The sequence below is a fragment of the Ochlerotatus camptorhynchus genome, unplaced genomic scaffold (assembly GCF_037179485.1).
Source record: "Ochlerotatus camptorhynchus isolate MF236.1 unplaced genomic scaffold, CSIRO-AGI_Acam_v1.1 ptg000550l, whole genome shotgun sequence".
Taxonomy (NCBI): Eukaryota; Metazoa; Arthropoda; class Insecta; order Diptera; family Culicidae; genus Ochlerotatus; species Ochlerotatus camptorhynchus.
Window position 1 is genome coordinate 1,408,309 of NW_027041033.1, and position 26,309 is coordinate 1,434,617.

Genomic DNA, 26,309 nt, shown 5'->3' on the forward strand with positions numbered 1-26,309 from the left:
AAAATCGGAAAAATCTCAAGGCACCCGTGGACAATATCTGCGCACTATGGAATTACACGTACCATGTGCCTGAATCAAATAGGCCTTGTATTAAATTAAATCTCGAACAGCAGGAACATATTTCAATCTCGTATTCTTATTCGGCAAGGATGGCGTCGGTTGCACTTGGAACGATGGCGGAAATTCAATAGCACTAATTTTGTATGATGGCGGTTGGCGTCACTCGGAACGCGGACACAATGGCGAATTGGAAACCGAATCCTGGTCACGGCACCAAAATGTTGGGGCAGGTTCGTGATTTCCGTTAAAAATTTAACCGTCGGGAAAATCAAATGTGCACTGTAACTATGCTGAGTGGGGGTGTGAGCATCGGCTAACACTCCAGTTGATTCTTGCACCGAACTTTTAGGTTTGCGACTAACCGCCACTAGGAGTCACTTCTTCTTTTGAAAGGAAACACTTTGCAACTTGGATTTGGATTTATTAAGTTTTAACTTGGGATACACTTTAGGTCTGGTTTTTTGGATAGCTCAATTTGGAATGATTTATTGGCAAATCAAAGTTGGCACTCGTGGAGAATAGAAGAACTATGAGAGTGATGATGTTTTCAAAATTTTACACGGTGAGGTATACGAGTGCAATCTTTAAATGCTTGTATTTTGCAAATGGAGTATTTTATTTAAATCTGGTTAATGCTACGCTAGTAGAAAACTTAAGGACAACCAAATAGACATATAATATAGAAAAAATAATTTCTTTTCAGATTTTTATGTGTAGACATAGATTTCAGCTTTTCTACAAATATAGCAGCAACCAGATTTAAATAAAATGCTCCATTTGCAAAATAAAAGCATTTTAAGATTGCACTCGTATACCTCCCCGTTGGAAAATTTTGAAACCATCATCACTTTCATAGTTATTCTATTCTCCACGAGTGCCAACTTGGATTTGCCAATTACTAATAATTCAATTAACTCTTAACCTAATTTGCTACTACTACTAACGTAATTAATTTTTACTCTACTTATTTCCAGTACTACTACATTTGTATAGCACTCATTTGTAGTACCAGAATGGTGGGTTCGGCGCGAATCTACCAAATAGATTTGGAAACTGGTTGAGAACAAACAAAGTTCATTATCGCAAATAACTTTGTTTGGAGTTGCGTATAAAGTAATCAATTTTACCAAACCAGCTCTCACATCCGGTATAGATTTAATGTGAATTATTATTCCAAAACGGGAGAATTTGTCTATTGCGGAAAGGAATAGGTTGGATTGAGAGATAAATATGTCTAGGTGAATCGTTTCAAAAGGTTTGATAGAGGTTTCGATTTTATGAAGGGTTATTTGGTAAGAGTGTCTTTCATATTTGTTTTCCAAACATGTTTCGCACAAATTAACGAATCGTTGAATTTGGCGCTTCATACCTGGAAAATAATATTGTTTGATTATCTGTGCATGGTTCATGTATTTTTGTAATTATTTCGTTTTGTTCTCCGGGAGTGCGTAAGTCAGTGAGAAACTTCTGACTTATTTTTACTCTAAAGTTTTTCGATCTGCTAAAGTAATTCCGGTAAACAATCTGTAATGTATTCACGAGCGATTCTTCACACTTTATAAAATTAACTTTAATTGGGTTCATAAATTCTTTAAATATATTAAGAACTTGAGCTACGGAGACATCAGTGCGGGTTATGACCCTTCTGTGGAGCTTCGGAAAGACTTCTTCACATTCGTTAGAATTTGAATAACCTTTTTTTATATTTGGTTGCTAAAGAAATTTATAGGTAATTCTGTCATTTGTATTAGACCACTAATATCTGAATCTGCGGAGTGACAAGTTTCAACATCAGAAGAACCTGTTTTGTTGGACTTTGTTTCGTCCGTGTTAATTGTTGCTTGGCTAGAAGATGTGGAAGCATTATTGGTATTTAATTCCTCATCTGGATAGTCCATCGGCAACAATATTTTGTTTGTCTGGACGATATCTTACATCATATTCGAACTCTTGGAGACAGTGTCTCTATCTGAGCATTTTATCATTAGGGTCTTTCAAACTGAACGTATACGTTAATGGTTTATGATCAGTAAATAGTGTAAACTTCTTACCATATAGGTAAAGTCGGAAATACTTGCATCCCCAGATTATTGCGAGAAACTCTTTTTCAATTACGGAGTATTTCTCTTCAGTTTTAGTTAGTGTCCTCGAAGCGAATGCAACGGGACGTTCTTGCCCATTCGGTCCTTGTGAGAGAACCGCGCCTATTGCGAATTTGCTAGCATCGGTTGTTAAAATAAACGGCTTTGAAAAGTCTGGATATTGTAACACGTGACTGCTTGTCAGTAAAATTTTACATTTATTAATCGTTTTTAAGAGATGAGCTAGCCTATGGCTAAAAATCTCTTTAATAAAGAAAAAAAAACTATTAAACGTGTTTATAAATTCTTCGGAATGTTCCACGTTTTCACCTTTCCTGAGTGGTTTAGTAAGTGGTTTCACATTTTTTGCTAAATCTTGAATAAAACGGCAGTAATAACCGAGGGTTCCAAGAAAACCTCTTAGTTCCGTTTCCGTTTTTGGAATTGGCCAATTTTTGATGGCGATCACTTTGTCGCGATTGGGTTTTACTCCCTCTGATGTAGCTAGGTGACCTAAGAACGCCACTTCCTTCCACAAAAATTCAGATTTGTCCAGTTGTACTTTCAGGTTATATTTTTGCATGGCATCGAATACCTTTCGTAAATTCACCAAGTGTTCTTGCAATGATGTTGAGTATATGATAATATCATCCATATACACCAAACACACTTTCCCAATTAATTCCCTTAAAAATTTTTCCATCACTCTCTGGAAGGTTGATGGAGCGTCCTTAAGCCCAAAAGGCGTTTAAGGAACTTATATTTGCCATGCTCAACTACAAAAGCAGTTTTAGGTATGTCTCTCGAATTCACCTCTATCTGGTGAAACCCCGACGCTAGATCTAACGTCGTGAAATAATTACATCTGCCGAGTTTGTCTAAGACTTCGGTGATGTTGGGAATCGGATATTTGTACTATCTTTTCGTTAAGTTTTAGATAGTCAACGACAAGTATCTATTTCTTTTTTGCCCGATGCAGCCATCTTTTTGGGTACTACCCAAATAGGTGAGGACCAAGGAGAATTCGAAGGTCGTATAATGCCTTGTTGTAGGAGATCTCTGATTTGCTTTTGAACTTCTTCCTGAAGACAATAAGGATATCAGTAACTCTTGGTGTGCACTGGAATATTGTCTTTGGTGTCACCACGTTTCTAAAGGTTAGTTTATCTGATTTTAAGCGAAAAATCGGTTGATAGTTAGAGATTAAGCTAACTAGACCAACACGTTCTGCTTTGTTAAGATGATCTAGTCGTAATTGATCCATCAATTCCACTTGTGATCTACCAGATTCCTTGAATTCCAGTTTCAAAATTATTTGATTCCATTTTTCCTTTTGGTATAGCAACTTCAATGTCATGATTTTTTTATATATTACAAATGAGTAATTTGGCTGAGAAGTTTTCAGCTTTGTATACCCCTGCGTGAATAAAGGCTTTGTCATTGATAAAAATGTCTTCTGATATAAGAAAATCTTCAATCTTTTGTAACAATGGTAATTCGATTACTTCTGTCTCATTTGAATGAAGTTGAAACTTCGTAGTTTCAGGAAATTTATTTTTCATTGGGATCTGCAAAAGGTTAATGCAGTGTATTGGTTTGCGTGGAAATTGCTGCGTTTAACATACTCAAGGACTTATATCCTATAAGTCCATCAAATAATCATGGAATTCATAAATTAGAAAATTTAATTCTGGGGTTCCATTTATATTGAATTGGTTTACCACTTACTTTTTTATTTCTCATTGAAGTAGAAGTTTTGAAAATCGTGTATAAATTGTTATGTCTTGGTCTAATAAATGATTTATTAGCTCCAGTATCAATTAAAAATTTGAGAGGGCCATTTAAGCTCTCAATAATTATGTATGGTACAATAGGTCAAATCTATTGCACTTGAGTCCACTTGAAAATTTGTCTCGTTTTCTATGTTATCGTTATTATCGTCTACTGGATATTCTGAGTATTGTTCCTCTGCGTAATATTCTTCTTCGTAGTTTTCTGAACTATCTTCAGTCTTTTGATTCAAAAGTTCTTGTTTCTGTAGATTTATATAGTTGCTTTGCCTTGACCTCACTATAGGATCTGTGTTTGCAGGTCTTTGTCGGTTTGCTAGATTTTCTCTGTTTCTAATCTAATCTAATCTAATCTAATCTAACACCAACACAGTCAGTTCATGAAAGCATCCTAAAAAATGATAGATAGGGTTAACTACCCCATTTCCGGCCTATTAAGCACAACCTGCACTTAGTCTTTCTTAATCTAGCGCATACTATGGCTTCCAAATTTATTTACCTTTCCGTATGTACCGTAAGACTTGATAAAGAGAAACCAATCGATGAGATATTGTCAAAAGTTTAACACTGCTTCTCGACGCTAAACTCGGCCTAGCGTATTGAAACGCCAATGAAACGCCAATGAATTCACTTCGGCCTATCGGATGAAGATAAAAATTGATTCGGTCGGAGCGCTTCTTTTGTTTTTGGGAATAATGGGAGCAAACCTTCATATCACGCGTTCTCATTGACTTCGTTCCGTAGCATATTAACTAAAGTATCGTACCAAACGCATAATTGACTTGTTAACTCTGAAATCAAGGATTTATTTGAAGTTTTCTGCTCGATAGGCCCAAAATGGGCGATTAGGCCGAAGTAGTTCTCTTCCCTATACCTCCATCACTCTTTTTTTCTATTTGGTTTATGTTGCACATCTTCTTTCCTTTATTTAACGTCGGTCTGTGTTCCGCAATCTAGTGCCAATCACCAACGGACATCGATTGCCATCCATTGACGGCAATCGAATGTGCAGGAATGCAGCTTCCACACCTGCGTAGGATATCGCACCCATTCAACCACACATGGGCCGGGACCAACGGCTTTACTTCCCTTCCGAAGGAAGACGTGACCAGAGATGTTTATGCCTCAGAAAAATCCCACCGACCTCGGCTAGGATTGAACCCAGACCCATCGGGGTGTTAGAAAGCAGTCACGCTTACCACTACACCACCGGTACCGGCCAATATGTTGCAAATCATAGATGCGCAAAATATATCAAAACGGCCAGGTCTAGTATGCAGCATTTGAGAGCCAAGATGATTTAGAAACACGATGCCAAGATTTAAACACGATGCTTCAGAATCCAATAAATGGATGAAACGTGAACATCTCGTACCGTACGTTCCGCTGTATATTATTTATAAATCATTTGTCGTTGGGAGCATCTAGTCTAAAAAGGTTAAGTGATGCTCCATTTTGTTCTAGCGGTTGGAACCTGAGCACTAACTCTTGTCCTAGCCCTATATGGCATATGGTTATAGCGCCATTACTCGCTTTCTGAAAAGAGAAGAAGGGAAGGGAAGGAGAGGAAAAGGACTTGGGAAAAGGAAATGTGGAATTTCTTTCCTTATTAGTATTGGTATCGTCAAGTTTTATAAAAAACCATATAAATCATTTTGCCTTGGTCAGAGGTATTATTACGACATTTGAATAAGACGGTCTTATCATTTGTTCAGGCTATCTTAACAAGCTATGACCGACGTGACGATTGTTTAAGCCCTGGTTAAACAAGTTAAATCACGTTCCCAAAAGCAGTCAACAATGTATTCCAAACTGGATCAAGCGTGCTCCCTATTTTTCTAAACATTCCGACGCGTTCCGCTCAATATCTATCAATTACGATTTTCTGCAATAGTAGCCTGGGATAAAACCTAAAACGGACGTTAGGCATAATGGACGTTAGGCATAAAGTCATTAGGCATAATGGACATTAGGCATAATATACGTTAGGCATAATGGACGTTAGGCGTAAAATACCTTGCTGCTGTGCAACTCTAAAAACCTTCTAAAGATCATTCTCTAGCTAATAAATTATCACACTAAAGCTTCATGTTAGCATTTCCAACCAACTCTAAAAACCTGTTTCGAGCATGGCAAACAACGAAATCCATTATTTATCATATCATAAGTGACGTAACTACAACTAAGATCCAAGATTAGTAGCGATAGCGGTTAAGGAATCTGGCAATAAAAAATCAGCATAGTTTTTACTACATCTTGAAATCAATCGCATCTAGAAATAATAAAGCACACATTTGTTTGTAATATACTCTTACACACATATTGTAATTCCGGAGAACTTGGAGATTTGGGCGTAATTGCTTTTGTAAACTTATTTGTCTATCGCTGATTTCTCGCGGATCAAAGAAAAATCTCGTGAACAAACTACACAAAATGATAGAGAAACCATTCATCTACCTGTTTGTGTTGTTAGTTTTTTAGATTGAGCTTTAATTCGCGAGAAATCGTCAAATGAAGTGTTTGTTTACAAAAGCAACTACGCCCTAATCTCAAAGTTCTCCGGAAATGTCAAAGAAGAAAAGGTTTTCCTCAAAGAACAGCTCATGAAATAAAGAAGGGTGAATTCTGTGATTTTTTATTCAATAACAAAAACACAGCTAAGGTTGAATAAAATATGATGTCAAAGAACAGCTCATGAAATGAAGAATGGTGAATTCTGTGGTTTTTCATTCAATAAGAAAAAACATACCTGCTTTCCAGGATTTACTCCCATACTTTTCGATACAACGATTATGTTTTTGCTGTCATCAAAATTAATACTAGCAGAACCGTCTGCTGATGTGAGGGAGCGATACTTCCATGAACAGTGACGAGTTGCCGAGACAAACAAGGAACTGTGGCAAACGTACCATCTGCAACAAAATACATTGCCTATCCAAGACGTCGCAAATTTTCATGAGTCCCAAAAATTGAGGCTCTTTCATTATTTTCACCGATGTCAGCAATCAATAGACGGTCCCCATTATAATCCTTCTGGAATTCATCGGGTAGATTATGCCTATCGTCCATTATGCTTAACGTCCGTATGGCTAACGTCCGTATGCCTATCGTCCGTATGCCTAACGACCGTATGCCTAACGTCGTGAACCCCTATTTAGCAGTAGTTCCCTAGAAGCTATTAATTCAGGTTAATGATAATTATAGGTTCAATTTAATTTAATTATATGTACTCACTAGATTAGGTAGCAATGTAAGTATAAACTATTATTTAGTATTAATCCCTTTTATAGAAAACTGTACAAAATTTAGTATTAAGCACAAATCCTATACCGCACGGCCTTTTAGATTTACTTGGCTATATGGCCTTTGGTTATCTGACACTTACCCCGATCGATGGTAGACCTACCACATTCTCATTGTCAGTTATCCGTCACAGGCGATTGTATGCCAGGGTTGCTTTCGCTCGAGCAAGCGAGGGGTCTGTTAGATTGTGGAGATGCGCAGCCAACTAGGGATGGCCAAAACTCCCCCCAGGTAAGCCGGACGTCTGGTCGGCTTGCTCCTCTCCGCGTCGAACACCCAGGACCGCTCGTTTGGTCACAGGGCGATCGTATATGCCAGTCGATGTCCTTACTGTAGCTGACCTGATTCTACCATCTTTGCCTGGTTGCGTTGCGATGACTCTACTTTTCAGCCAGGAATTCCGGGGCAGCTTCCAAAACTGATTTACCAGCGCTTGTGATGTACGCCAGTTTTGTTTGAGAAGGGCACCACTGTCATCCTGCGAGGTAAACGGTTTCGAGCCATCGGACGACCCCAGAAGAAAGTGGTTCGGTGTGAGTGCAGGTGACGACTCGTAATCGATAGGCACGTGAGTGAGTGGTCGGGAGTTCAGCGTGCTCTCAACTTCCGTGAGTAGGCTCCTCAGCACTTCTTCGGATGGCTTCCTTGAAGGGCAGATGGCCATCAGATTTTTCTTCAGGCTCCGGATTAGTCGCTCCCAACTGCCACCCATATGGGGAGCCAGAGGTGGGTTGAAGGTCCAGCTCGTCTCCGTGGTTTGAATTCCTTCATAACCTGTTCGTAGTCGACTGCTTCTTGCAGGTTCTTGAGTTCACGGATGGCGCAAATGAAATTGGTACCCCGGTCGCTCCGAATAGTCCTTGGAGTTCCGCGTCGGCCCATGAAACTTTTAAGAGCAATTATACATGACCTGGTGCTTAGCGAGTTGGCCAATTCTATATGGATCGCCCGTGTCGTAAGACAGGTGACGATCATTCCCCATCTTTTCTCTGTTCTTCTTCCGATAACAACTTCCATGGGACCGAAGTAGTCGACGCCTACATGAGTAAAAGGGCGTGTGAATACAGCTAGCCGTTCCGCTGGGAGGTCCACCATGATTGGAGGTTGTGGAATCGAGGATTCGTTTTTGCATCGCTGGCAGCCCTTCCTTGTCGCTGCATACTGAACGCGAATGCGATGAATGACGTACTTTTGACGAAGTTCGTTCACTATGGCTTCGTGGTTTTGATGGAGGAATTTTTCGTGGTAGTGGGTGATTAACAGGGAGGTTACAGGGTGATCGTTAGGAAGGATCACTGGGTTCTTTGTTTCTTTGGTGGCGTACTAGCATGCGGCTATTCTACTCCGCATTCGCTACCCTGCGATCGTCTAACCAGGGTGACAGCTTGTATAAACGGCTGCTTTTAGGAAGGGTTCTATCTGGAGTATCACTGCGGTTGTTCAAGAAGAAGGCTACTTCATCGGCATAACCTTCTAGTTGAGCTAGGCGAAACAGAAAACCTTCAGCAGCATACAGTTCGTCTCTAGATAGCGGTCCATTTTCAGCTGGCTTGTTTATACTCCTACGACGGCAGTTTCCGGCAAAACGGTGAACATAAGCAACCACATTGATGAGCTTCTTCCAGCTAGAGAATTTCGAGACGATAATCATAGGATCGGACAAGAAGAGATGTGCCATCAAGGAGGGTCGCAACTCGTTGTCTGTAGGATCTTACTTCGACGAGACTTTCGGCCAATCCGATTCGCTACGGTAGAGAAAATCGGGACCTCTGAACCACCTGGATTCGGGAGTAAGATCAGGTTGCGTATCCCACTTGGTACCATCATCTGCAACGTTTAGTTTTGACGGTACCCAAAACCAATCTTCCGCTTCTGTAACGTTGAGTATTTCACCTACACGATGTGCCACGTACGTGCTGTATCGCCGATGATCCGAATTTATCCAGCTGAGCACGTCACGAGAGTCGGTCCAGAAGAATTCACGATGTATCGTAGTCTGAAGGGTTTGCGTAACCGACCTTGCTAATCTAGCTCCTATGAGAGCTGCTTGCAGTTCCAGTCGTGGGATGGAATGGAACTTCAGGGGGGCCACCCTTGTCTTGGCTGCACCTTAAGAGCAGCAGACGACACCATTGTGTTCGAAACGGTAGTCGGGGTAAATCGTCCAAGAATGATCAAAACTGTAACCAAGGGTGTACGTGTCAAAACTGCGACAATCCTGATACTACGGACATGGTCGAATGCGATGAGTGTGATAAGTGGCACCACTTTGCGTGTGGAGGCGTCACTGACGAAGTCGAAAACCAAAGCTGGGTTTGTGCCAAACTGCCAAGGAAACTCAGCTGCAGCCTTCGTCGTCGAATCATCGAGAAGGACATGTCAGCTCTAAGGTTAGTGTCATCGTAGAACGGACGAGGAACTCCAAACCATCTTCTGTGGATAGAAACAGCCCACAGGAGCAACGTAACATGGTGCCAAAGGTGGTGGTAGCCCCTGCAAGTGAGAAAGCGCATTCAGGGAAGACGAAGGAATCCATCCAAAGGCCAGCATCTTCCAAGCTGTCATCACAATCACGACTGAAGTTGCAGCTATTGAAGTTAGAGGAGGAACGAGCCTTCGAAGAGGCGCAAGCTAAGAAATTCCGTGATTATCTGAAGGATAAGTATGAGCTGTTAGAGCAAATGACAGACCGGACAAGCTCGAGCCACAGCGAATCTAGCAGCCGGGTGAGAAAGTGCGTCGAAGAAATAAACGACCAAAAGGAGGGGCCTTGCTGGATTGTGGAGATGCGCAGCCAACTAGGGATGGTAAACAGGACCACTGTGTGTCGCTGGGTCGTCTGGATCTCATTGAATGACTTCACCAGCCGGAAAATCGTCGGATGATGGATTCCCAGGTGTTTCCCGATCCATCTGTGGTACGCAGTCGGATTTTCGACGAAGGCGCACACGATTTTTTGGCGGATCTGCTCTTGCTTCGATGCCATCTCGATAACCACTTGACAGATTGTGATCAAATTCTGCCAGCGTACACATTACACTCTAAGCTAGTTTCAGTCAAAATGTCATCAATTTTGACCCACACGCTAAAAATTCACCAGCTAATCAAAGTGTCTCACTTTTTTCGAGTACAGTCTTTAGTACAATCGGAAACGCTGACTGATGGCAATATGGTTGAATAGAACGAGTTTTTGTTAAAAAGGTGAAAATAAATCGAAATATTTTAGACAAACCTGCAAAAAGGTGCATAACTACCACGGTCTCAATCCCCGAAAATGTGTGCAGCCGCGTTGTTGATTGCTGCAAAAAAAATATTATTTATGTCGCCTGTCATCATTATCATTCAGCCCCGTTCACACCCGGAACGATAAACATTTCAATTTTCCTCTCAACAACACAAAAATCGTGTGCAGCACCGAAAAACCACCCTCGCCGAAAGTGTCAGGGGTGCTCTCGGGCAAAGAAAACATCATCAACGGAAAGCACAACAAATCAGATAACGTGTGCGGTTTCCGTTTTGCTTTTCATTGCTCGATTCAAAAAGAAGGAGAAAAAAATATTTCATCGTGTCTATTAAAAAAAAAAACCAGCACCCGAACAACGAACGTTGTCGTTAAAGCTTTTTACGACCAGCATCCGGATCCGGCGATCCGGCATTCACCCACGCCGGAATTTATGTGACTGTGCGTCCTTGCTTTTTGGGATGGCCTCAAATTTATGCTGATTTGCACCTTTTGCGGGTTGGACCCACTTCAAAGGATAGGTCACGGAGGGGGGCGGGGAATATATGTTTTATTCAATAGGCGGGGCACCGACCTGTGGTCCACCTAGTTTGGGTCGTCGAATGGGATAAAAGCATCTTTTTTTCCAATGCTTTGAGGCATGGATTGTTCCGGTCGATGGTGATGATGACGGTATTTGCAACCAGCGACTACGACATTTCGTTTCAAACGTCGTCTCCGAGCCAATCTATCAGGCACCCTACCGGCATATTGTTATTGGATCTACGTGGAAGTAGATCAAGGTTCTTTCCATTCGATCATTGCCCCACGGATTCGGAGCACAGAAGTAACTGAATCAATCAAACGTGCATGGTTCGTCGGGGGTTGAGGAGTGGGGGGAGGGGGTTGGTTTTCCATTTATCGGATGGTCTGCGGTCTGCCGGAAGGAGTCAATGTCAAAGTTTTGGATTCGGGTCGTTAGATTGATTGATTGGTTGATTGAGTCGTTCTGCTACATACTTTTGGGGTAGGAATGAATCGAATAAAATTCGGTTTTAATTACGGTAACTGATGTTTCTGTCGGATCCGGTTGATGTTGTGGTTCTCGCCGGGTGGATGGGAAAATATTTGATGATGTTTCTGAAGTATGGTAGACGGATTACAAATTGGTTGTGGCTCATGTGATACACGGTTGAACTTACGTGGGAACGAAACTACATAAAAATCCCAAACGGCATTTGTCAATTCTTAGAGAGCCAAATCCGATTTCACAAATAACGCAACATCGCTCTTCGTCGGAATCAACAGCCATTTTACTCCCAAAACTCGACCCCTCGACCCGTGAGCCACATTTATGGACCCAAATTAATCACTGCTCACCCGAAGCAGACAACCATCAGCCACTACTAAGTCTGTCAATAAATTCATGACGCCAAAAGAGCACTAAACTATTCGTCGGAATGTTTGTATGCCGTTGCTCGGAAAACTTTTCGGAAGAAGTGCTTCTCATATTACACCCCGGGGGACCGGCTAGAGTCTTTCTCTTGAACGACGCCAACCGAAGGCTTCCGTGATAATCTGTCGTAATTAATGTAAATGTTTAAATTTGGTTGGTTTAGTTACATTCAACTCTAACACTAATTCACCATTGAAGGGTTTCCCGACCCACTGTGGTTCTCTTTAATACGACATCGAGTTGTGTGGCGTTCATGAAATTTAATGTTGCCTTCCACAGTTTTTAATTTATTCCGTTTGTTTATCAAGTGCGGGATAAGTTATTTTAATGTTCTGTGATTTTGTGATTTTCTTTTTTAATGTGTAACGATTTTTTTTAATTAAACCATCCACCTGCTTCCTACAACCACTCCCGCCGATAAAGTTAACCTTTCCACTACTGACAATCGTCTAGCGGGAAGGCAAAACTTTCAACCACACACCCATTCCCCATTAACCCCAACGTACGTTTACTAATGTTGATGTTCATTCTCTTCTCTTCCCGCACAGCGCCGACGAAGGCTTCGACGGGACCTACCCAACGAACGTGGTCGTCCGGAACAATGGATCCTGCCTGTATGTGCCGCCCGGTATCTTCAAGTCCACCTGCAAGATCGACATCACCTGGTTCCCGTTCGACGACCAGCGGTGCGAGATGAAGTTCGGCTCGTGGACGTATGACGGTTTTCAGGTAGGTGAATGGGGGGTGGGTGGAAAAGGGTCTTGGAATTAAACGACGACGACGACGATGGCGATGGCGACTGACAAGTGATAAAGTTTCGATTACCGAGCAGCACAAGTTTGTGAATTGTAAATTGAATGGGGAAGGGAGGCAGGGTGACGGAGGGTAGTTTCAATTAAAATTAAACGATTTCATGCTGGGGATGATTGTGTCAGCAGGTTTGCGTGTTGATAATGTGAGCACACGATAAAAATGGAGAATGAATTGTTCGAATCGATGCAGGACGAGGATAAACAAATAAGTTTAATGTATTTACGATATAGTCGATACGGTTACCTGCTACAGATAACGATGAAAATATGCCAATAGATTACAATGTTGATTGCGTTAGTTCAATCGGTTTAAGCTTAATTAAATTGGAATGTACGTTTAATGCTATATAAAAAGATTGGTTATTTTCATATGCCTTATCACAGCTTGGTAGTATGAAAAATGCTACCTCCGGTAGAGGACAAACGTGACTTGACTGCCTTTTCATTCGAAAAATGGGAAATCATCTCGTCACAGTTGTTTCTCAAGATATTCAGCATACACTTCTCCAACTTGAACTTATGGAAAACTACTTTCTCCTCTGAAATGCCGAAAGTTTCTTCCATCTCAGCGATGACACAACATCACTAAATTACTCGTTTTAGAGTTATTAATTTTGCCCGCTAGATTTCATTCCTGGATCACTGTGCACTGCTAGCTGGCATGTAATTTTGCCCACAATTTAAACAAATTTGAATTTAGACTGCTAGCTAATTACGGTATGCAATGTCAATATTAAAAAAATTCTCAACAATTTCGTTTTCGAGTTTTTTTTTTATATTTATTCAAAGGGTGGATGTTTTCAGAGTCTTACACTATGTCGATCGAGTTTCCACTTGCTGCAAAAACGGCCTCCACACGCTTCCGGAATGCACGGCAGGTTCTAATAATATAGTCTGGATCCATTTCTCTCCAGGTACGGGTCAATGTTTGTCTGAGGCTTGCTGTACTCGGGTGGCGTTTAGAACAAACCTTGGCCTTCATGACGTGCCATATTGAGTAATCCATCGGGGCTGGATGGCGGCCATATATCCTGTTCCTGCAACCACTTCTGAGTGCGGTTCGAGGTGTGGCATGGAGCCCCATCTTGTTGAAATACAACGTTTAGCTTCGGACCGTACTGTTCTTTGATCCACAGAAGAACATACTTACTTAAAATCCCGATGTAGACCTCCGTATTGACCTTGTCGCCTTCTGAAATGAACACCGGGTCCATTTTTTTTGCCATCGGAAGCCACCAATCCAAACACCATAACGCTAGCAGGATGCTTGGTCAGATACACGTTTTTGTGCTCGTCGGCCACGTCTTTTACCGGAAGAGAACTAATATACCGGTCGGTTCTGGAATTTGATACGGGATCGACGGCAAACATGCTCTCGTCGGTGAACAGGATTACTGGACTTTTTCGCTTAAGGAAGTTCAAGATTTTCTTGCATCGTTCGACTCGTAGCTCCCAGATGCGGTTGGTAATCGTGTGAGTTTTTTTTTCCCGTGCCCTCGACTTCGCCCCGCAATCTACCTTTACGATCTTCCGTGTCGTAAAGTCACTGATCCCGTGTTCCTTTGCCATTTTCCTTATTGAACGCACTGGATTCACCCGAATCTTCCTTTTGATAGCAGCGATAACCCTCGGAACCCGAGCTGACCTCGGACGACCTGTGGTCATCTTCGCGGATAGTTGTCCTTTCTTTTCTCGGTCTAAAACCCTTTTGACGGTCCACCGGGACACTCCCACGGCGATTGAAATGTCTTTTTGTGACATTTGCGCGTTAGACAAATCATGAATACGCTGCCACTTCGTCATGGTGCAACTGTCAAACTAAGTAAATCATTTTCTTTTATACACAGTAGAGTGTTTCAAAATAGGTCAAATCTGGGATTTCAAACGCTACCCTCTGGAATGGTAGTTTGGGGGGTCAGAATCACCCTGCCAAAATTTGAAGTCATTTGGTTCACGGGAACCCCTCGCTCAAACGGCTTGAAGTTTGTATGGGGAAAATCGACAAAATGTATGGGCACACAACATATGTGGAACTTCATGCAAGACTGCTGACTAAAAGTTGACCCCTTTTTTTGTGTTTCCTCTGTGGTATAACTGGTATAGTTGGTCATCGATCTGTCAGAAATAAATTTTCGTGATTCGACACTGAGTCTTCATATGGGCCAATATCGGAAACGTAAGCAATGGCTTCTTTTGTAAATATCATGTAATTCAAAGTCAATCCATGTAACCCAGCAATTCTATTAGCTATGGGGACTTTCTCTATACACAAACATCTTGGTGGCTTAATTGAGCGAGTTTTCATTCTCAAGAAATTTGAGAAAAAGTTAGTGTTTACGTTTGTGACATTGGCCCTTATGAAAGAAAATCAGATATTTGGTTGTGTGCTCAGTACACGCTATTCGAAAACTACCCAAATTTGAGTAAAATCCACCCTGACCGGTCAAAACAGAATCTATCAAAAAAATGGGTAAACTATGTTGGGAGCAGTGATGGAAAAGTTCGCAAAAAATCACTATGACTCGCGAATTTTTCCCTTGGAGAACTTCGTGAAACATCGCGAACTTTTCCAACACTGGTTGGGAGTGACAGGTTAACAATTGAACAACGTCGGTCGGATCCATGCCAATGTTGCTCATGAGTCAGCTTGTCACTCCCAACATAGGTTACCCATTTTTGAGTAGGTTCAGTTGTGACCGATCCGGGAGGATTTTACTAAAATTGGAGTAATTTTGAAATAAGGTGTAGTATTGACGTTGACGAAGGCTTTCTAGCTCTTTACTCCTATAGAGATTGCTTAAGTGTGATTGTGTCAGTGATTTGTTTTCATCGGGAAAAATTTCCGCTATGAAGTTTTTTTTCCTGATGAAAACATTTTGCGTATACCTATACGTGACGTTGTGTGCCTACGGTAAACGTCAGTAATCTCTATGGTAAAATCCCGAAGGCTAGAAGATTTTGTCTCACCTCTTCACACCACCATGGTACCAGCGAGCCACCGTCTCTTCATTCAAAGATTAACAGGATCTTATGAGATTTTTCACTGGAGTGAAAGAGTAAGGTAATGTCTGACATGTTTCTCGATCAGAGTGACGCTTGCTTATGGGATTTTACCATAGGAGTAAAGAGTTACAGAGTGACCGAAAAGGCTAACTGTCAAGGTAATGCGGCCATTCTTTTTTAGACTAGCTCTGGGGCACAGGGGGCCCTTCAAAGGATTTATTAACGCGTGTTTTCAAGTCGGTCAGAAGTCAATCAAGCGCATTTTTAACCAGTCAACTGTAGATAACCAGTCAGTAGATCTTTGTGTTGGGATTTGAGCAGAAACATTCAATTTTACGCTATTGAGAAAGATAGAGAGGGTTGAAACCTTGGGTATCGATAAGCGCTCGATTTCATTTGTCATCTTTCTTGCAAAATTCTTGTGAATGAAAAGATGCAAGATTAGCTCAAAACACAGCATATGTCTGTTTTACGTATTAATTCCAAGAAGAAGAAGTTACGCTACAGCTATCAAATGAACAAGGCTTCAAAAAATCGCCAGCAAATATACTTCAATTTCTCAACGCACACTATGTTTTTTTTTTTTTCAATATTCAGCTCTTTTTTATACTGGCGGTAGAACTCTGACAGCTTCTTAAGATTTGCAATACTTATATATAAACCAGGACACTTGTTGTAAAATTTGCTGCTTTAAACTGTATGCATCAAATTCCAAATTTGGGCGGTCGTTTTTTTCCCTCATACATTATGAAATGAAATCAAAGTTTGATGCAATTGGTTCCAACAAAAAATATTAATGGAAAAAAATGGTGCATAGGGGAAATGGGTCTAATGTCTGCTGTTTATCAATTGTATCTAGATGAACGCGTCATTGGGACGGTACTAATGGATATTTGCAAATTTAAAGAAATAAACAACTACTCGCTTGGAATTTCTCAAATTTTTGGTAGTAATTACAGAAAAGCAATACGCATCGCTTTCATAATTGAATTGTTAACAGTTAGCCCATGGCAGCTTAAAATTACGTTTTTTAGGTGGCAAGTCGTCGCTTAAAACATCTTCAAAAAATGTCTCCTTTTTTATGCAAACGATAAATTATAATTATACATTAAGTTATATAATTGAAAATAAAGAACGATAGCTATATAATTAAAAATAAAGAACGTTAATTATTATGGCAATACAAAGACATGAGTGCTAAGAAGATAATGAATTATAAACCTTATTAGAAATATTTTAATAGAATTGACTACCCCCTTGATCTCCTTTCTCAATTTATTTATTTATTTATTTCGTCAACCAACGTAGACTAGCACAACTAATACAGTTTTGTTTTCTTAAATATATATTTATATAAAAAAGTAGTGTCAGCTTTCTTGTCTTTTCTTTTATGAGTTGTTATTTCTTATGGAATAAAAATATTGCTTTAGTTTATGCCGAGACATTGTAAAGTCAATGGTTTCGCAGTGTTTATTGTAAGAGGCCATCATGCGGTTTAATGGCCCATATTTTGCATAATTTGTGCGATGATGTTTTATGGAAAATAAATTTTGATTTTGGAGTTGCCGAGTGGGTGCATGGAAATTTAATTTTGATAAAAGTTCTGTTGAGTCAATTCGCTGCGAAACGATAACATTTACAAATGAAACCATTGCATATTCACGACGCTCTTTTAATGTTTGTATGTTTATAAGCATGCAGCGTGCTTCATATGATGGAAGAGGAAATGAAGTCCAACCTAATTTAGGAAGAGCGTATAATAGAAATTGTTTTTGTACTGATTCTAATCTTTCTTCGTGCGTGATTGAAAATGGAGACCATACAATGCTGCAATATTCCAGTATTGACCTCACATAGGCAATATATAGTGTTTTAATTGTGTAAGGGTCCTGAAAGTTATAGCAAAAGCGCATGATAAAGCCTAGCATGTTATTTGCCCTGTGAATAATTGTATTGTAATGGTCTATGAAAGTTAGCTTAGAGTCTAAGATAATTCCTAAATCCCTAACTCTTTCACATGTGTCTACAGTTTGATTTCCTAATGCAATTGAAATATTTGAAGTTGTTCTTTTTCTACTAAATGATATTAAGTTACATTTTTTTACATTCAATTCTAGTAGACTTTTTTTGCACCATATGTAGAATATGTGTATTTCATTCCGGAATATATTGATGTCTTCTTCATTTCTTATTTCCAAAAAGAGCTTCATGTCGTCGGCATAAATAAGACATTTAAGTTTTTTGAGAATGAAAGAAATGTCGTTTACGTATAGAATAAAAAGAAGAGGTCCCAAATGAGAGCCTTGGGGGACGCCTGAAGTGACTTGAATTGGACTCGATTTCTTTCCGTTGAATTTAATTATTTGTTGGCGGTTAGTTAAATATGATTCAAGCCATTTTAGGAGCCCTGACTCAATTCCAATTTTTTGCAATTTAAAAAGTAGCATTGGTATGTCTATGCGGTCAAATGCCTTGCTAAAGTCTGTACAGAGAGCTTCTACGTGGTTTCCATTATCCATTGCATTCAATGAATAGTCTATAAATTCAAGTAAATTTGTCGAGGTCGAGCGACCCTTGAAAAAGCCGTGTTGCATGTCAGTAATTCTATTTTTGATTTGGAGCAATAATTTTTCGTTGACAATTGCCTCGAAAAGTTTAGGAATGCAAGAGATAATGGCTATACCACGATAATTACGTACGTCCGATTTTCGGCCAGATTTAAAGATAGGCACTAGGAATAAGCTTTTCCAAGTTTTTGGGAAGGTTCCAGATTCCAGGGACATATTAAAAATCCAGAACAATCAAGCAGTGAGTTCCATTGCTAGACATTTAATAAAAACTGGAGGAATTCCGTCAGGTCCAGGACCTTTTGAGGCGTCTAAATTTTTTAAAGCCTGCAAAATATCCTGCACTTGAAGTTGATTGAGGCCAATGTCCCTTGAAAATTCTGGAAAAAATGCAAAATAATCGCGGTCGCGATCTTCTTCAGAAAATGTCGTATAGATTTCTTGAAAAAAAATTTCAAATAGATTGCAATTTTTTTCCGAGCTATCCCGACATTTTCGTCGAGTTGCATTATTGAAGGAAAATTGTCAGATTTTAATTTGGTTTTTACGTAATTAAAGAAGTTCTTTGGACAGGACTTTATTTCATGTTCTGTTTTTGCATTATATTCTTCAAATGCAGCACTGATAGCTAAATTCAGTTGATCGCATAGATCCAAATAAATTAATAAATTATTACTACTATTGTGTTTTTTTATAAATTTTATGTGCTTTTTGCTTCCGATGTTTGAAGTTTTTTTATTTGTCTGTTATACCAGACTGGATTTTGTGTGTTTCTGTTCCGTCTTTTTTTCTTCAAAGGAATTTCTTCCGAAATTATTTCTGTTAAAATTTTGTAGAACACGTCTATACCAATTTCGACATTTCCTACATTCCTTAAAATTAATTGCCAATTGACACTGTTTAATTTAAATTTTATTTTTTCGTAGTCTACTAATTTGTATTCAAAGACTTCTTCGTATTCGCAGTCGTTGGGTCTTTGGTTTTCATGCACAAATAAAGAATATTCAATTGCTGTGTGAAACGCTTCATTTTTCCACAGTGGATTTAGTGATTTGGTCACACAGAAATCTTCATAAATATTCGTTAGTAAAAAGTCCAAATAGCAATTTTGTTGGTTTTTGATGTGGTTAATTTGGTTCAGTCCTAAATTAGCAGTTTTGTCAAAAATGAACTGCAATTTTTCATTATCCCCAACGACTGGGAGTAAGATACATTCATTTTCAGAGTCCAGAATGAAGTCAGCATGGCGTTGATTAAAGTCTCCATAGATGTGAACTTTAACCTCAGGAGGAAGCTCAGATAGAATTTGTTCAGCACTTTGGAAGAAGGCTTCATAAGTGCTTTTATGTGCATGGTCTGGTGGAAAATACACTGAGGCGAACACGTGCGTTTCACCGGCTATGTGTGATTTCACCCAAATATGCTCAAATTCTGTAAATTTTGGTGTAATGATGAGTTCTGAGTTAAAATTGGTCGAAAGAGCTATAAGGACTCCACCGCCTGACTTCTTCTGAGTTGCATGAAAATTTCTGTCGTCTCTGAATACATTAAAGGCATTTCCAAAGATTTCTTCACTTTTCACGCTTTCGTCCCAGCTTGTTTCAGTTGCCAGAATGACCGAGAAGGATGAGCATAATAAATTTTGATAGATTTCCTTCATTTTAGCTGGGCTTTTCATGCGATTGAAATTTTGACAGTAAATCAAAATTTCAGTCACATTCTGTTTATGTAAAGAAATTGTTGGAACAACGTTGGTTGATAAAATATTTTCATTATTATTATTATTTACACTTAAATTTCCATTTTCTTCTGAAAGTGTCCGAAGAGTGTTGTCGTTTGATGAGGTTTCTTCCGAAGTGTGCGTCAATGTCGAGGAAAATTTTGGGTGCTGTAGAATTTATATGCGGCTTCCCGTGTGTGCTGCAGTCGTTGTGTGCGTTCACTAGATAAGAACGCACGGTGTGATTCCAGGTCTGCCAGGGCGTCAATGCGTGGGATTCCATGTTCTTCGTGGACGTCCAGAAAAATTTCGCGCAAAAGTTGTGTGTCCGTTGGTAATCCTTCGGCTGCTAGCATTAAAGTTGAACTTGTTTTCGTTATTCCGCGGACACATACTGAAGGCGGTTGGTTATGCAGGAAAGACAGATAGGTTCGCACAGTATCCATGATTTTAGGGTCCCGCAGGCGTGCCTTCAAAAAGCGTCTGTCGCCGGCTGCAGATTGTTCCGTAAGCCTTACGACAGGCGGGCGCATAGGGTCTAGGAGTGGTGGGTTAGGTTTTTCTATGCGGTAAGGGTTAATAGTTTCCCCTTTTTGAAAATTTATAAATTTCGGTGTACTGTCTTTACTTGGTGGTCCAGAAAATTGTATGCGTGCTGCGGCTAATAATTCTTTGTCCAGGGGTAATGATGTCCATGTGATATTTCCATTTCCGTTGTTGCTGATGTTGTTGTTGTTGTTGTTGTTGTCGTTGTTGCTGTTGTTGTTGTTATTGGTGTTGTTGTTATTGTTGATGGTGTTGTTGTCGGAGGTGGTGTTGTTGTAGCGGCTGTATTCATTTCCTTGGATGATGTTTTTGGTACTGCTGGTGTGAATTTGTTGTTGTTTTCGTCGTTTTCTGCAGCGTTTGGCTTTTTCTGCAGCTTTTTCCTGCAACCTGCGAGTCCGTTGTTTTGCGTCAAATTTAGACCAGTCTTGCTTCCAGTGCCTAAAAACCGCCATCCAGGAGATGAATGGTCAGTTTTTGGAGATATTGTATTTTTGTGTACTGGAGGACTTTCAGCTAACTCTTCCTCCAAGGTCTTCTGATGAGGTTCTGCAGCATTTATCTGAAGACTAGAAACAGCCCCAGATACAAATTTCACTTCTTCGAGAATTTCCAGAAATTTTGGCTCTGGATGATGATGATGGGGTGATGATTCGGCCCCTTTTATTGAAAGTGCCATGTCATTTGATAAGCTTGATAGCCGTTCGTCAAGTAATTTTGTAATTTTTTGTGACATCAACGAATTTGATTCGTTGATGCCGGTTATTGTCGCGTGCGCTTGTGAATCACACGTTTTCATATGCTGGCCGACCGCGCTGCACATGTTATTATTATTTTTATTTATTACTGCCAACGTTTCTTTTACGTCATTGAGCAGGTGCTCAATGCTGTCGAATAATTCTGATACTAAGCAGAATTTTTTTAGGTCAGCAGCAATGCGGTGATTCGCGTCCGTTTGAGAGTGGATTGCTTCCACAAGTTGCTCCTGTTGATGAAGCAGCTTCCTCACGTCGGCTTCCTTCCGTAAAATGTGCTGGCAGTCAGCACACATTGGCACCATGAATGCCGTGATGAAATGCTCCCGTTGTCGCTGTACTCCGACACAGGTAGCATGGTATTTTTTGTTGCAGAGTTCGCACTTCCATAGAAAGCGGTCGTCGTTGATACTGCATGATATTACACCGCACGGCATAACTGCTTATGTTGTAAATATTCGACGAATACTATAAGGTCAAATGGCCAGCGAGACCCACACGCGTCGTTGTCGAAGTGTAAAAAAAAAATATTTATATATATACAAATTACTTGCGGTCCAAAATGCAAATGCGTCCACGCCCGAAGACAGCTCGTGGCGAGCATCCAGCATCCAATGATCCCATAGTTCCGAAAAACATTTTTTATAGCAAAGTGAGTGGAAGTAACCCTGCTTGGGACCAGTAGGCTAGTCAAGTAGTGAGTTGATTTCAAATCGTTAGTTTCCACCGGTTGGTCATGGTTCTTTGAAAAAAAATCGGAGTGTAATTGGTTTTATATCATGAAGATGTGATTTGATACTTCACATGTCATAACCATTACATTTCTACCATATGGAGCAACAATCTGGATTATCAAGAGCCGCTTCTAAAGTGGCTATGAGAGATGGTTTGACCATGTGGAAGCATGATCCGGAATATCTGGAACCACTTCTACGGATGCCATATGGATCTATGGATGTCATTTGCCCCGTAACGTGAGTAGATCACCTTTTCGAGGTACGTTAAGGAATGTAAGATCTACCACCGATTCCTAGTCCTGACTACTTCAAATATCCAAGGAACACATCTTAGTCCTTGTTACTTTTCATGCCTTGTCGATAGTGACAAGGCTCGACTTTGTCCACCGAGGATGATCTTGAAACAAGGAAAAAGTGAGTTAGTTAGTCTTCATCAATGTGATTCCTAATCTTCTATTCGTTGTTCCTTAGTTTGAAGTGGTTAAGACTAGGGTTCTGATGCATGGTCATTATCGGTGTCATTCCTTAATTTTGTTGCTAAGGAATCCAATTTTGACTGACAGAGCGTGCCTTTGGAGGGTGTTTCAACACTCCGAAGGGTATAAATAGCGTGACCTTTCAATTAGAGTCGGATCCTTGCGATAAATGCAAGAGTGACAACTGTAAAAAAAATCCAATACTTCATCATTTCTCAATAGTGATGGAGTAATACGACATGCACTAAACTAAGGACACGGGATATACTACAATTATCAAATTACTGGTCGCAGTGGTGTTAGGTCCCGAACAGAGTCGTCGAGTAGATGTGATTTGATATGTCACTTGATATGGTTATGAAATATATCAAATTTGACCATGTGGGACCATAATCCGGAATATCCGAAACCGATTCCATGGTAGGCATGAGGTCTTATGATTTTTCTCTACCATTTCCGGAAGTTGCATGAAAACAAAATATGTTGCCACAATGATAAGTAAGATATATGATAAATATTGCAAAAAACTCCTCCGTGCCAAAACATTCTTCAATATATAACAAAAAGGGAGGGGCAATGGGGAAGTACCACCCTACAGATGTAAGAACCATTCACCGGAATGATGTAAAAAAAAAATTCAATTTAATCGGCTATGGCATCTCTGAGATACGATATTTTGAAAATAAAAAGTTTTCCCCGGGCTTTTACGGGATAAAGACACCAACTCTCCAGAGTGAATTATTAAAAATATTTTTTAAATCGGAGTTTTTTTTTCCAAAAGATGGCGCTTATCATTACACAAAACATTGTCGATGACACAAAATCACTGAAATGACTCGTTTTTGAGTTATTAATTTTGCCCGCTACCTAATAAATATCATTTTTAGTATCTTATGTCAATTTATAAAACATTTTCTAACCCTTATTTCAATCCACCAAAGCTGAACTCTAGATACGTAACTACACACAAAATAATAGTTATTTAAAAAAAAGTTGGAAGGGTTGTATACTAGATACGACCGCAGGGTTGGCGTTGGATAACGTCTGTTATGTGTTGTATTTAATTGTGTATATTATATTTTAGGAATATTCCTTAATAACTCTTTTGGGAAAGTTTGGTGGCCCTGAAAAGGGCCGTTTTGTTGGGCTGATGTTGTTGCTCTACTCTGTCGCCCTGGAGGAGCTTTGAAATGATGTTGGTAGTTCGAAGACAGACAGCATCTCCCCTTCCAGCGTTCCCACACCCCAGTATAGTCCCCAAATTTAAGTGTAACTGTGATATTCTGGATAGAAATTGTCTTCAAAACTAACTCTTTGTCGAATTATTGGTGGCCCTGAAAAGGGCCGTTTTGGTTGTGGTTTTGGAATGATAGACTGAATAAATGACTATGTTTGAAAAATTTCAGTTTTTGCTCCGATCAACAACCATACGGGGCAATATGAGCACCCTAGTAAAAGTTAAGGTTTTGACAGGTTTTCACTAGAAAATAACATGCAGGAATCAAGTGAAAATAGAAACATAAGTTCTTTTAGCAACAGTTACGTGTATTGCTCGCTGTAGAACCAGCGGATCAGTTATATGTAATATAGTGAATGCGATGCTTGTTTTCTTGACTGCATATCTTAAAATATTCTAGAGATTTTGAGCTAATGTTACATTTCCATTATTATCTTAGACATGTAATTGAATTTTGATACGGTTTTCATGGAGATGCATATTAGAAGCATTTTCAACAAGTTTGTAAAAAAAAAATAGATTGAGTTAATAGGTATTATGCCCAAACAAACGGTGGCCTATCTCGCCCGTATGGTCTTCTTGCCCCCATCGCCTCTATTGGACTGAATTCGGAAACGCTCATGTCCAACCGGTTTCGTTTTGGGCTGGAAATTCTCTAAAGCAACATATTTAAAAAATCTGGGAAAATCCGGAACATAATTAAAAATTGTTGAAATAAACGTAATAACATATAAGTGAATTATATCAAGAGCAAATTTTCATTATGTCGTAAGTAAAATTCGCACCGATCCGAGAAAAATTAAGTTTTGTTTTGATAACCGAAAAGTTATTCCTATTTCCAATTAAACACATATAATCTCATAGTGATTGCAATGTTTAACATATTTAGCCGCTTTGACTATATGTTGTTAGTATTACTTCTACGTGAAGTCAACGATTTACATAGTTGAAGATGCTAATTTCAATTTACTGCCAGTGGTGGCGGGGGGGGGGGGACACCCCTCACCATCCCTCTCCAAAGGGGGAGTTTGGTAAAGAGAGATGAAAAAACCGATTTGTACCTTCCTTAAAAGTTGTTCTAGTTCGCTATTCTAATATCTATATACAATCTTCACACTGCCGTACTCTAACGGAACTATCAACTCTATGCTTTCATCTACTCCATCTATCGTATAAAAAATACCACTACAGTCTGTTATTTGAAATTAGCATCTTCAACTATATTTAGCCGGATTTTAATCATACAAATGCAAATCGCTAGCTTTCATGCTAAAAAATACTGGTTTTTGAGTCAAAAGTTATTATACGTCGTTTGGTGGCCCCTATTGTTACTTAAGTCAAAGTGTATTTACCAGGATATGCGGGAGAATTATCAATTACGTCTCCTTACGTGCAGGCCATTCATCATTTTAGGACTACCGAAATCATCTTAGCAACAAACAGTTCGATTTATTCACTTTAATAATGAGAAAGCAAAACGACGAACGTACACTTTTCACGGGTTTCTCAGCGCTGTTACTTAAGTCAAACGGCATCTCCATAGAAATCGGGTGACTTAAGTAACATCGAAAACTATTTTGATCGGAAGGTGATTACGTCAAAAAGCAATTTGACTGGTAAATACATTTAAAAATGGGATGTGATCCTATATTCGGACAGTATATAGTGTAATAGCAGGAGAATCGATTGACACTGATAGCTCGACTTTGTTTACCTTTGTTACATTCGACGTAATGAAAATTTGCTCTTGATATCTGGGTAAGTATCTGGCAAGACGATTGAAAATCTGGAAAATCAAATAAATCAGGAATACTGGCAACGCTGTCTCGTTCCATGCCCGTAGAGACAACTGACACTCATCCCATTTTCAGTATTTTGCTACCCACAGTATTTATTGTACCGTCCCTGTATTCATAATATGCTACTCGACGCAGGTATAAAACCACCCTCGACGGTCGAAATGTCATCAGAGCTCATCATTCTCTGCTTGTTCGTCAAGCAGTACAGTCCGGTATTTGCTCGCTCTGTCGAGTTGTTCGATAGTTATTCCAAACGTTTATTCGCGTCGTCAGTAGTGTCGGTCGCATCGTGTGATGGGAAGACAGCGCTCCCGGAGCAGGCTCCGTGAGAAAGCGGAAAAGATCAGTGGTGAGTGTAGCACGAGTGTACCTATTTCAAATAGGTACGCTACTCTTCCCACCGATGTTGGAAATACCACCTCCGCCACGGTGAAGCGATCCAAGAAGAGGAAGAAAAACCAAGGCCAGTTCGATGGTGCGAGTGGACGTGATGACGTCACAGCAACGAACGCCAGCGACATCGGTGATTTCGGCGACACCATCGACAACGAAAATTCTGCCGGCCCGAGTGCGGCAAAAGTGAAGCTACCTCCATTGGTGGTAAAAAATGCTCATCTTAATGAGCTCATCGCGGATCTAGCGACGCTGGGCGTTAAAGCCGAATACAAGTTGGGCAGAGTCGGCACCAAGGTGGTGCTTCGTACCAAAGCGGAGTATGACTTGGTCGTCGCCCACCTGAGGACTTCC

At 40.0% G+C, this 26,309-nt stretch overlaps 1 protein-coding gene across 1 annotated transcript in view; it reads left to right on the top strand.

Moving 5' to 3' along the window:
* Nucleotides 1–26,309, top strand: part of LOC135713327 (neuronal acetylcholine receptor subunit alpha-7-like) — a 727,825-nt gene that overhangs the window by 505,048 nt on the left and 196,468 nt on the right. The window contains exon 5 of the mRNA XM_065236431.1: nucleotides 12,459–12,639. Coding sequence (XP_065092503.1) covers nucleotides 12,459–12,639 — 181 coding nt within the window. The remainder of the gene's footprint in view (nucleotides 1–12,458; nucleotides 12,640–26,309) is intronic.